Source organism: Zeus faber (assembly GCF_960531495.2).
Source record: "Zeus faber genome assembly, chromosome: 9".
In the NCBI taxonomy this organism is placed as follows: Eukaryota; Metazoa; Chordata; class Actinopteri; order Zeiformes; family Zeidae; genus Zeus; species Zeus faber.
The window spans coordinates 23,141,715-23,152,576 of NC_137197.1; the positions used below are offsets into that span (position 1 = coordinate 23,141,715).

Consider the following 10,862-nt stretch of genomic DNA (forward strand, 5'->3'; position numbering starts at 1 on the left):
AATGTTTGCGTTTTTTTCAATGTTTTTTGTTCATTTTTTTCAGAATGTAAGTGCTACTGTCATCTGATATTAAAATCGTAGAAAAGGCGAACGTGGTGGAGAAGTTCTTTCTACATCGAAAATGAGTAACAGAGGAAACCTTGAACACAAAACGATATTGTGTCAGCGAAAAATAAACTTCACATACAGTACAGTATACACTATATACCTCCTATAGTAAATACAAAGTGGTAAAGCGGCACTTTATGTGGAACGATTTATGTAAGAAATTAATATTATTAGTATTACGCTGTTTGTATTTGCAACCGCAGAAAGGAATCAATGCGTCTCAAAATGAGTCAAAATGATCACTCATCACACCGTAGAGAAACCAATTTATTAAGACACTTCACCGTAACAGATAAAGAGCACTGTACAAAACGCCACAACAGGCCGCCGTCCCCAGCAGAGCATGCTGGGGAATTTAGTTTTAAAATAGAAAAAAAAAATGAAGGCATCGAACAGTCAATAACACTACACATCTGCCTATTAAACAATAACATTAATGCAATATATTAAAACATTTTAGCTGTGCTTGGGAACAGCCCCATGCGGTATAACCACTAAGTTCCTAAATCTGTCGCAGAATCTACCGACCCCCAAATGGTTCCTGGCGTGTTTCTCCAGGGCGAGCGTTAACGATGCTACAAGTGAGTTTGGACGATGGGGGACGGGGCTAACTGGGGACCAGGGTTTTTCAACATCAAGTTTATTTAAATCAATCCATCTGTTCTTATGATGACAAAAAGCAGGAAGTGAAGGAGCAGTCAATGACGTTAAGGAGACTCGGTCATTAATGCACTTGAATCACTTTGAAGCTCTGGGTCTCATCAGAAACACAGCAAGCAACACGTTAGTTGTTGTTTTGTTGGACGGTTTATTGTCTGTTTTGGGGCGTTTGTTTTCAGTCCGTGTTTGTGAGTGTGTTCTCTGCTGACCCGACCCGAACCGGGGAGTAGGGAGTAGGGAGTGGGCGGAGCCTGTGTTCTCAGAGGTAGTCGTCCTCGCTGGACGACTCGTCGTCCAGGGTGTCATGGCGGCAGCGGTAGCTGCTGCTCGGTCCTTCGCCGGGGTCGTCGCTGCTCGTCCTCGAACCGTCTCCGGTGACCTTTGACCCCGCCGAGCTAGCAGAAGGACTGCGGCTCATCCTCCACAGCTGACTGGCGAAGCTCCGCCCCCAGCTGCAGGGCTGGCCAATGGGGCGCAGGAGCCGAATGAGCTCAGCGGCCTCCTGCCAGTAAGAAGTTCACTTGTTGAGGCTGCGCCCGGAGCGCTGCTTGCTCATGGAGGTCAACATCTGGCTGATGTAGGAGGTGAGCAGGTCGTCCATCTTGTAGCCCTGCAGCAAAGACGCAAAGAGTATTTTTTTGTAACCTAAGTCCTGTTTTTGGCTCGCTGGGAGTCAACACCAGTAATCAGCATCAGAATCCTTTAAATTGGTCAGACATGGACAGAATATCTCCAGCCGACTGCTCTGTTCCGCTCAGGTCTTTATCGTGATGTCACAAACAATAAGAACAGCAGGACATACAAGTAGGACATGAAGGATCCAAAATTAATAATAAAACGATAAAAAAAAAGTGTTTCACTTGTATCTATCCATGCAGAGTAATCAGTACCCGGCTGTGATAAAAGCTTATAAAGGGAAAGGCTACGTGCAGTGTGCAAGTGGAGCTTATGACACTGAGGCAACAGCGACTACGTTCTTCTGTGACCCCCAAAGATCCAAAAACCATGACTTGGTTAAATAATACCAGAGCTTTCCTTAAACTGGGTCTTGACTCTTTATGAAACAATCCCTTAAAATTCAACCTCCGAAAAGTACTGGGAACGATTTGTTCAACCGTGCTCAATCATCATGAGTGCAAGCTGGTGGTAAATGTTTAGTATGATTGTGTGTGTGTGTGTGTGTGTGTGTGTGTGTGTGCGTGTGTATATGTGTGTGTGTGTGTGTGTGTGTCTGTGTGTGTGTATGTGTGTGTGTGCGTGTATATGTGTGTGTGTGTGTGTGTGTGTGTCTGTGTGTGTGCGTGCGTGCGTGATCACCAGGGAGGTCTCGCAGAGCAGCTTGCTCCCTCGGACCAGGTTGCCGATGGTGATGTGGAAGTAGGTGTTTCCGCTGCTCCAGTTGGAGATCTTAGTGAAGGGGTGCGTGGTCAGAATGTCCTGAGGGGGATGGAGGGAGAGACGTGTATTAGACAAACGCAACGGAAAAACATATTTAAAAAAAAAAAAGACACGGGCGTCACCGGGTCTCCATGGAGACGCACGCGTACCTTGTTCTTGGGGTCGATGAGGCTGACTCCGTGTTTGTTGATGGCGATCAGCAGGATCTCCGGGAAGTTTGGCTCCGTGGTTTGCTAAAGATGGAATACAGTTTCACAATACCACATCACATCATATTCACTGTACGAAATACGAAGAGCATATGATAATTTCCATTTCACGCAAATCTCACCTTGACCTCAAAGAAGGCGGAGCCAAATGTCGGCCATTTGTAGATGATCTTCAGGAACATGAGTTTGGCTTCTTCCCTCGACTTCCCAGCCTGCTTGTTAAAGTATGCTACCACAGACTGCACGCACGCACGCACACACACACGCACACACACACACACACATACATTCTCGATTGGCTCTCCGCTTAATACCACACTTCAGTCGTATAAATAAGATATTAACTCAGTATAAAGGTTTTACCCTCTTCCAGTCGTCAGGGGACATCTGCCGGATCAGGTCCTGGGGAACGAGCTCCCGCAACATTTTGGGAATCGTGGGAAAGTACGACTTGTCGTCCTCGAACTTGACGCGGTAGATGAGTGCGGCGAGCTGGAAGACGTCCTCCCGAGAGCACTTGTGGTAGCCCCGCAGGTATTTAGGAAGCTCCTAGGGGGACGAGGGGCGGCGGATCTCAATATGTGCCTTGGCAAATGTGTCATCGTTTTAAACAGGTGAAATATTAAATATGAACCGTTACCAACCTGGTAGTAGTGAAAGATGGAGTCTGCGAAGGAGTCCTTCCCCGGAACCGTGTTGGTCCAGAGCTTCTTCATGAAGAACACCTGATAGGTCAGAGAGGGAACGATGCCTGTACGGAGGGAGGGAAGGAGGGAAGGAGGGAGAGGTGAGGGAGGTACCGACCAATGAGGACAGAGAGGGACACGGGACAGGAGGCTGCAGAGGATCCGGGACTCGAACCCTCGACTGGGACGTGGACTCCTACCGTCTTTAGCAGGTCTGGCTTTCTTGATCCAGTCCGTCAGGTGTCGGACGAAATCAAAGAAGAAATCTCCCTCTGGGACGCTGATCACCTGCAGGACGCACGCACGCACGCACGCACGCACGCACACACACACACCAGGTCGGAAATTAATGAGGGGTCATGGCATCAAATACACCCAAAAGTTTAAAAAAAATGCCCCTGACATTTCACACGTGTCATGTGTCTCAAACTGTTATCGTGCAGAATATTTTGTACATTGTTTATTAACTTTTATATTTGGTTTTATATTTGAAAACAGACATGACGCATTGTGTGTAATCATTTCGATAAGATGATGATGATGACGTTTTTGTGATTGCTGGATAACTTCTGTGCACCATCAAACTAATCTAAAATGAAATCCAGGGTCAAAACTTGATAAAAAATAAAATAAAAATGGACCTGTTATGAAAGTTTATTTCTACGTTGGTGTAAATAATAACTGTAATTCATCAACAACCACTAAACACAACTAATGTTCAAAGGCAAAAAGGTTAAAGGTTGTTGGATTTAAATTAATCTTTTTAATTACAGGAACACGAGATAGACTGCCAGGTAAGTGCACCCGAATATTTATATTTTACGTGAAGACATGAAAATACATTTTAGAAGATCTCCATGATAAATATATGATCTGATTTTAAACCTTTTCAAGAGACAGCAGGAAATAATTCAGACTTTTGTCATTTTCTCATTATAATTCACAGACCACAATCTTTTTCTGACAAACTGAAGTGATAAAAAATCATATTATTATTATTATTATTATTATTATTATTATTATTATGAGAGTGTAGAAGGGGGTCTGACCTTGTCGGAGATCTTGACGAAGAGACTGAATCCCTCCGGTGACTTGAGCAGCAGCCGCGTGGAAATGTTCTGACAGAAGTCTTTAGCCTTAGTGCTGGACTCCACCTCAAACGCCTGGGAGCCGAGTGCACACACACACACACGCACAAACACACACACACACACACACACACACACACACACACACACACACACACACACACACACACACACACACACACACACACACACACACACACACACACACACACACACACACACACACACACACACACACACACACACACAGGCCAGACAACAGAAATAGAAAAACACAGAGATGTAGACACATCATGCAGATACACTTGTAATTAGTGTATACGTATAATATATTTGTGTGCATATATGAATGGAACACTTTGGGTGTTTGCGTTCAGTGTCTGTGTGTGTGTGTTTGTGAGAGAGTGAGAGTGTGTGTGAGTTAGAGTGTGTGTGCGTGCGTGCGTGCGTGCATGTTTCTGACCTCGTCGGTGTCGTCAGGAAAGTAGACCTTGTGGAAGATCTGGGTGGTTTTGTGTTGGATGGCTTCCACCTCCACCAGGTGTGGGGGGTACTTCCTGGATCCGTTGCTGTTTCCGGCGCAATCACACCACAAACACAACAACAACAACAACAACAACAACAACAACAACAACAACAACAACAGTACAGGAAAAAAAGAAAGTGAGAAGTTAGAATCAGAAGTCCTGTTATTCTATGCATTTATTGCCGCAAATGTGTGTATTTATGATTGCACATGTATGCATTTGTCTATCTCTGTGTATAAATATGTGGATGCACTCCGACCGTAGCGCTTTGTGCAGCCTCTGCATGCAGTCTCCAGACAGCGGGTGGTGTTTTTTGGACTGGAGGAAGCGCTGCACGTGAGGCAGCAGCGCGTTACTTGGTGGGAACAGACCAGTGCAGAGCCAGAGCAGCTCCCAGCCCTTCTCCTCGCTGTACCTGCACACACATTGGGAGGGGGGAAATAATATCAGCATTAAAGTGTCACTTTCATTTAGGTTTAAATCATCATTTCCGAGGCGTTTCTTCGGCACGTCTCACATCGGTTCCCCGCCCCGACGCGTCACCCGGAAATGGAAACAAGCCTCTGCTCCAGATTCAAAACAATCAACAACACAGCCTTGATGGCAGAGAGGGTGAACGTAGCCTCCTCTCGAAACGTCATTTTCACGACTTCCTGCACGACAGTGAATTTTTAACAGCGCCGCGCAAGAAGAAAAGGCGATCGATATTTAAAGGCTGATTGCAAAGAGCTCCGTATTGCATTCCGTCGATGAAGCCGACCAAGCCGAGGCGGGAGCCTTTTGGAACGACCACCGCGAGGTAGTCGCTTTAAAAGGAAGGGAGTCGCCTCGAGCGCGTGGTGCTCCTACTTGACGTGGTTGTCCGTGAGCTGCTTGAGGACCTGACAGTAGATCTCGTCTTTCAGTGGCTCAGCCTTCAACGCCCCCTCGAAGATCTGGTCCGTGAGCTCGTTGACGGAGCGGGTCCGCTTGGACGGGTAGTCGCCCATGTACTTCATTATCGGTGAGGCACCGGTCAAGGTTACAAGCGGCTGGGTTTTCTCATTGCAAGATTGGATGCTTTTTGCGACTTATTGTCCGAAGTAATGGATGGAGCCCCTAAAGTCCCCCCTCCACCCGCCACTCCACCCCCGGGTGTTAAAGGATATCGATGAAGGACATGCAGGCGTCCTGGGCCAGCTCGTCGTGGCTCACCACCTTCTTGAGCAGCGGCTGCTTGATGGGCTCCCTGGTGCAGCTCCACAGCTTGTCCTTCCCACGGTTCTTCGTGATCATCACCCTGCTCAGGGTGTGCTTGGGAGGGGGCCTGGGGGAGGTCGGGGGAGGTCGGGAGAAGGTAGGGGGTAGGAGAAGAGAAGGAGAGAGTCAAGTAGACAAAATGAAGCGATTTTTTTTTTAATGTTTTGCTTTAAGTCTAGATATTTATGTGGGAATTCATGGAAGTGTGTTGACTCAATGGTCAAGACTGTTGCTACCCAAGAATACGGTTCTGGGTTCTATCCCCGCCGGCGATCTTAAAACATTATATGCAAATGTACAAACAAACTCATATCATCACATTCAAATACGTAGTATTATTATGTGTTTGAATGTGATGATATGAGTCTGTTTGTACGTTTGCATGTTAGCGTCCTGGCTCAGTGGACAGTACTGCAGCCTCACAGAAAGAAGGCTCTGGGTTCAGGCTAACCGTGACGTACTCAAATCATAAATACATCAGGGAGAGGCCTATGACTTAAAATTGGGAGCTGAACCTCTGAGCTCCACACCGTGGGGACGGAACCCAGAACCTCCTGGATGTGTAGCAGCAGCCCCTCCCACTGAACACTGCTTCCCCAGTCAACTGCTGGAAAACAGGCACATTTGGAAATATACAAAAAAAGTATTTTTGTCAGAAATAGTGTGTGTCAGTTTGTGAAGTAAGTTAGTAAATCGTATAAAGTAAGTAAGATGTAAAACAATTACATATGATGAGGATAAAAACAGCAAAGTGTGTTTGCAGTAGAGTGTGTGTATGTACAGTATGTGTGTGTGTCTTTGCACGTGTGTGTGTGTGTGTGTGTTTGTGTGTGTGTGTGTGTGTGTGTGTGTGTGTGTGTGTGTGTGTGTGTGTGTGTGTGTGTGTGTGTGTGTTTCTTTGCACGTGTTTGTGCACCTGAAGTAGTCGTAGGAGAACTCCTCCAGTGTGTAGGGCTTTATGCGCTCGCTGCTCTCTGGTAAAACCATCTGAGTCACTCGCACCGACTCCTGACGCTGGTCTGGTGTCATGGTTACCATCGCCTGATTGGTAGATAGATGGATAGATGGATAGACAGACAGGCAGGCAGGCAGGCAGACGGACAGGCAGGCAGGCAGACAGACAGACAGGCAGGCAGGCAGGCAGACAGACAGACAGGCAGGCAGGCAGGCAGACAGACAGACAGACAGACAGACAGACAGACAGACAGATAGACGGATAGCGAGACCGACAGACAGACAGACAGACAGACAGACAGACAGATAGACAGATAGATAGATAGATAGATAGATAGATAGACAGATAGACAGATAGACAGACAGACAGACAGACAGACAGACAGACAGACAGACAGATAGATAGATAGATAGACGGATAGAGATACAGACAGACAGACAGACAGATAGATAGATAGATAGATAGATAGATAGATAGATAGATAGATAGATAGATAGATAGATAGATAGATAGATAGATAGATAGATAGATAGATAGATAGATAGATAGATAAATAGATAGATAGATAGACAGACAGACAGACAGACAGACAGACAGACAGACAGACGGATAGACCGACAGATAGACAAACAGACAGACAGGTAATTCCCTCACCACTATGTCCGGCTGGGGCCTGGTCACCGTGGGCAGGACGTAGACGCAGTCCGCGGGGAAGTCTCCTCTCTGATTGGTCCGTTCGTTGACGCCGTGCGCCCAGCCCGAGCTGAGGACCTGCTCCCCCGTCTCCTGGTCCAGGAGGATCAGGTCGCCCTTCAGGAAGCTCAGGAAGGTCGTCTCATCCCCCGCTGGAGGGAGGACGAGGAGGGGAGGGAGGGTTGGAGGACGAGAATAACTAGTATTAATGGAGAACAAGAACGCCCAGTTAGCTGAACTAGACCGAAATCTATCTATCCATCTATCTATCTATCTATCTATCTATCTATCTATCCATCCATCCATCCATCCATCCATCCATCTATCTATCTATCTATCTATCTATCTATCTATCTATCTATCTATCTATCTATCTATCTATCTATCTATCTATCTATCTATCTATCCATCCATCCATCCATCCATCCATCCATCTATCTATCTATCTATCCATCTATCTATCCATCTATCCATCCATCTATCTATCTTTGATCTGTCTCCCTAGCTTCACATATATGTTTAAAATGCACTAATGAGCCCATTCAACAAATATTAACTCAATAAAGGCAGATAAGTAGCCGACATACTGGGATTGGGATTGTCCTGGAGCGCTACGACGAACTTTGACCTCTTCCTCAGGCCCTCCAGGAAGGTCACCACGAGGTCACGGATGTCCTCCGCGTTGTTGGAGGTGAAGGTGTATTCATCCCCTTTAATGGTGGCGAGAGTGAAACTCTGCCCCTGCAGCTTCCCTCCTCTGAGAGAGAGAGAGGGAGGGAGAGGGGGAGGGAGAGAGTGAGGAGGGTAGAGCGAGATGGGGGAGACAGAAAGAGAGAGAGAGACGGGGGAGGAGAGGGAGACAAGGAGGGAGGGAGAGAGGGGGAGAGAAGGGGGAGACAGAAAGCGCGAGAGAGATGGGGAGGGGGGTGAGGAGAGGGAGACAGGGAGGGAGAGAGAGAGGGGGGAGAGGGAGATGGGGAGAATGAAAGAGAGGGGGAGATGAGGGAGGAGAGGGAGACAGGGAGGGGTGAGGATGGGGGAGACAGAAAGAGAGAGAGAGATGGGGAGGGGGGTGAAGGGGAGAGAGAGAGAGAGAGAGGAAGGGAGAGTGAGATGGGGGAGACAAAAAGAGCGAGAGAGACAGGGAAGGGGGTGAGGAGAGGGAGACAGGGGGGAGGGAGGGAGGGAGGGAGAGAGAGAGGGGCAAAAGGGAGATGGGGAGAATGAAAGAGAGGGAGAGATGGGGGAGGAGAGGGAGACAAGGAGGGAGGGGGAGAGGGGGGAGACAGAAAGAGAGAGAGATGGGGAGGGGGGTGAAGGGGAGAGAGAGAGAGAGAGAGGAGGGGAGAGCGAGGGGGGAGAGGGAGATGGGGAGAATGAAGAGAGGGAGAGATGGGGGAGGAGAGGGACACAGGGAGGGGGGGATGGGGGAGACAGAAAGAGAGGGAGAGATGGGGAGGGGGTGAAGGGGAGAGCGAGAGAGAGAGAGAGGAGGGGAGAGCGAGATGGGGAGACAGAAAGAGCGAGAGAGATGGGGGAGGGGGGTGAATTGGAGGGAGGGAGAGCGAGAGAGAGAGAGAGAGTGAGAACGCGAGGGTCGAATAAACAAAGAGAGATATTATGGGATGGGGGGGTGGGTGAAGGCAGGCACGAGAGACTGGGTTTCCCCGGCGTCGCCTCACCTGCTGCTGGACACGGCGGCGATCTCGGGGAAGGAGAGCTCCAGCAGCACCTGCTCCTGCTCGTCCACGAAGTAAACTCCGGTCCAGTTCACCGCCACCACCACGTCGTTCCTGGGCAGACTGGGGCCTGCGAGGGAGGGTCCAGAGGCTGCCTCAGGCCCCCAAACCGGACTCGGGGGAAGAGGCGACCCGGGTCTCGGAGCGATTTGGGCTCCGGTCCGGTCCAACTTTTCTCGCCGTGGTTTCCCCTCCCTCCCTCCCTCCCTCCCTCTCGCTTCCTCTCCCACACTCCCCTCCCCTCCCTGTCTTCCTCTCTCTCCCCCTCCCGCTCTCTCCACCAAACCCCCCCCCCTCTCTCTCTCTGTCTCCCCATCTCTCTCTCTCTCTCTCTCTCTCTCTCTTTCTGTCTCCCCCATCTCCCCCTCGCTCCCTCTCCTCCCCCATCTCTCCCTCTCTTTCATTCTCCCCATCTCCCTCTCCCCCCTCTCTCTCCCTCCCTCCCTCCCTGTCTCCCTCTCCTCACCCCCTCCCCATCTCTCTCTCTCTCTTTCTGTCTCCCCCATCTCTCTCTCCCCTTCACCCCCCTCCCCATCTCTCTCTCTCTTTCTGTCTCCCCCATCGCCCCCCCCGTCTCCCTCTCCTCCCCCATCTCTCCCGCTCTTTCATTCTCCCCATCTCCCTCTCCCCCCCTCCCTCCCTGTCTCCCTCTCCTCACCCCTCCCCCGTCGCTCTCTCTCTGTCTCCCCCATCTCGCTCTCCCCTCCTCTCCCTCCCCTTCAACCCCCTCCCTATCTCTCTCTCTCTCTTTCTGTCTCCCCCACCCCCCCTCTCCCTCCCTCCCTCCCTGTCTCCCTCTCCTCCCAATCTCTCCCTCTCTTTCATTCTCCCCATCTCCCTCTCCCCCCTCTCTCTCCCTCCCTCCCTGTCTCCCTCTCCTCATCCCCTATCTCTCTCGCACTTTCTGTCTCCCCATTCTCACTCTCCCCTCCTCTCTCTCTCCCCTTCACCCCCCCGTCTCGCTCTCTTTCTGTCTCCCCCATCTCCCCCCCTCTCCCTCCCTCCCTGTCTCCCTCTCCTCCCCCATCTCTCCCTCTCTTTCATTCTCCACATCTCCCTCTCCCCCCTCTCTCTCCCTCCCTCCCTCCCTGTCTCCCTCTCCTCACCCTCTCTCTTTCTATCTCCCCCATCTCGCTCTCCCCTCCTCTCTCCCCCCCTCTCCCTCCCTCCCTCCCTCCCTCCCTCCCTCCCTGTCTCCCTCTCCTCCCCCATTTCTCCCTCTCTTTCATTCTCTTTCATTTCCCGCGGGAAACCATGGCGAGAAAAGTTGTTCTACTGGAAGTTCTGCGCCCGAGGAACCGAGCTCATTGAGTCGAAGAAATCCTCTATTTTTTCCCGGATGCCTTACCACGCCTCCTCACTTTAAACTGTTTATTTATTTATTTATTATTAAAAACTTTTTTATTTTATTTTTTTTCCGGAAACAAGCATCTTTCGCCAACGCCCCCCCGCCCGGGGCGGGAGTGTTTCCAACAAATCCCGACCTGAGAACTTGAAGGCCTCGTAGAAGCGGGAGAAGAGCAGGGGCCACTTGTAGCGGGCGAAGTCCACCACCTCCTC

The 10,862-nt window shown here is 49.8% G+C and overlaps 1 protein-coding gene across 1 annotated transcript in view; it reads right to left on the minus strand.

Moving 5' to 3' along the window:
* Nucleotides 1-359: 359 nt before the first annotated feature.
* The window catches only part of LOC307234854 (unconventional myosin-VIIa-like), a gene marked incomplete at its 5' end in the record, with an annotated part of 37,052 nt that continues 26,549 nt past the window's right edge, over nt 360-10,862 (minus strand). Inside the window, 17 exons of the mRNA XM_080006718.1 lie at nt 360-1,378; nt 2,086-2,205; nt 2,316-2,399; nt 2,498-2,614; nt 2,739-2,924; nt 3,020-3,126; nt 3,262-3,349; nt 4,111-4,224; nt 4,613-4,718; nt 4,936-5,091; nt 5,526-5,679; nt 5,825-5,982; nt 6,832-6,956; nt 7,525-7,715; nt 8,151-8,320; nt 9,246-9,372; nt 10,787-10,856. Coding sequence (XP_079862844.1) covers nt 1,286-1,378; nt 2,086-2,205; nt 2,316-2,399; nt 2,498-2,614; nt 2,739-2,924; nt 3,020-3,126; nt 3,262-3,349; nt 4,111-4,224; nt 4,613-4,718; nt 4,936-5,091; nt 5,526-5,679; nt 5,825-5,982; nt 6,832-6,956; nt 7,525-7,715; nt 8,151-8,320; nt 9,246-9,372; nt 10,787-10,856 — 2,166 coding nt within the window. The 3' untranslated portion in view covers nt 360-1,285. The remainder of the gene's footprint in view (nt 1,379-2,085; nt 2,206-2,315; nt 2,400-2,497; nt 2,615-2,738; nt 2,925-3,019; nt 3,127-3,261; nt 3,350-4,110; nt 4,225-4,612; nt 4,719-4,935; nt 5,092-5,525; nt 5,680-5,824; nt 5,983-6,831; nt 6,957-7,524; nt 7,716-8,150; nt 8,321-9,245; nt 9,373-10,786; nt 10,857-10,862) is intronic.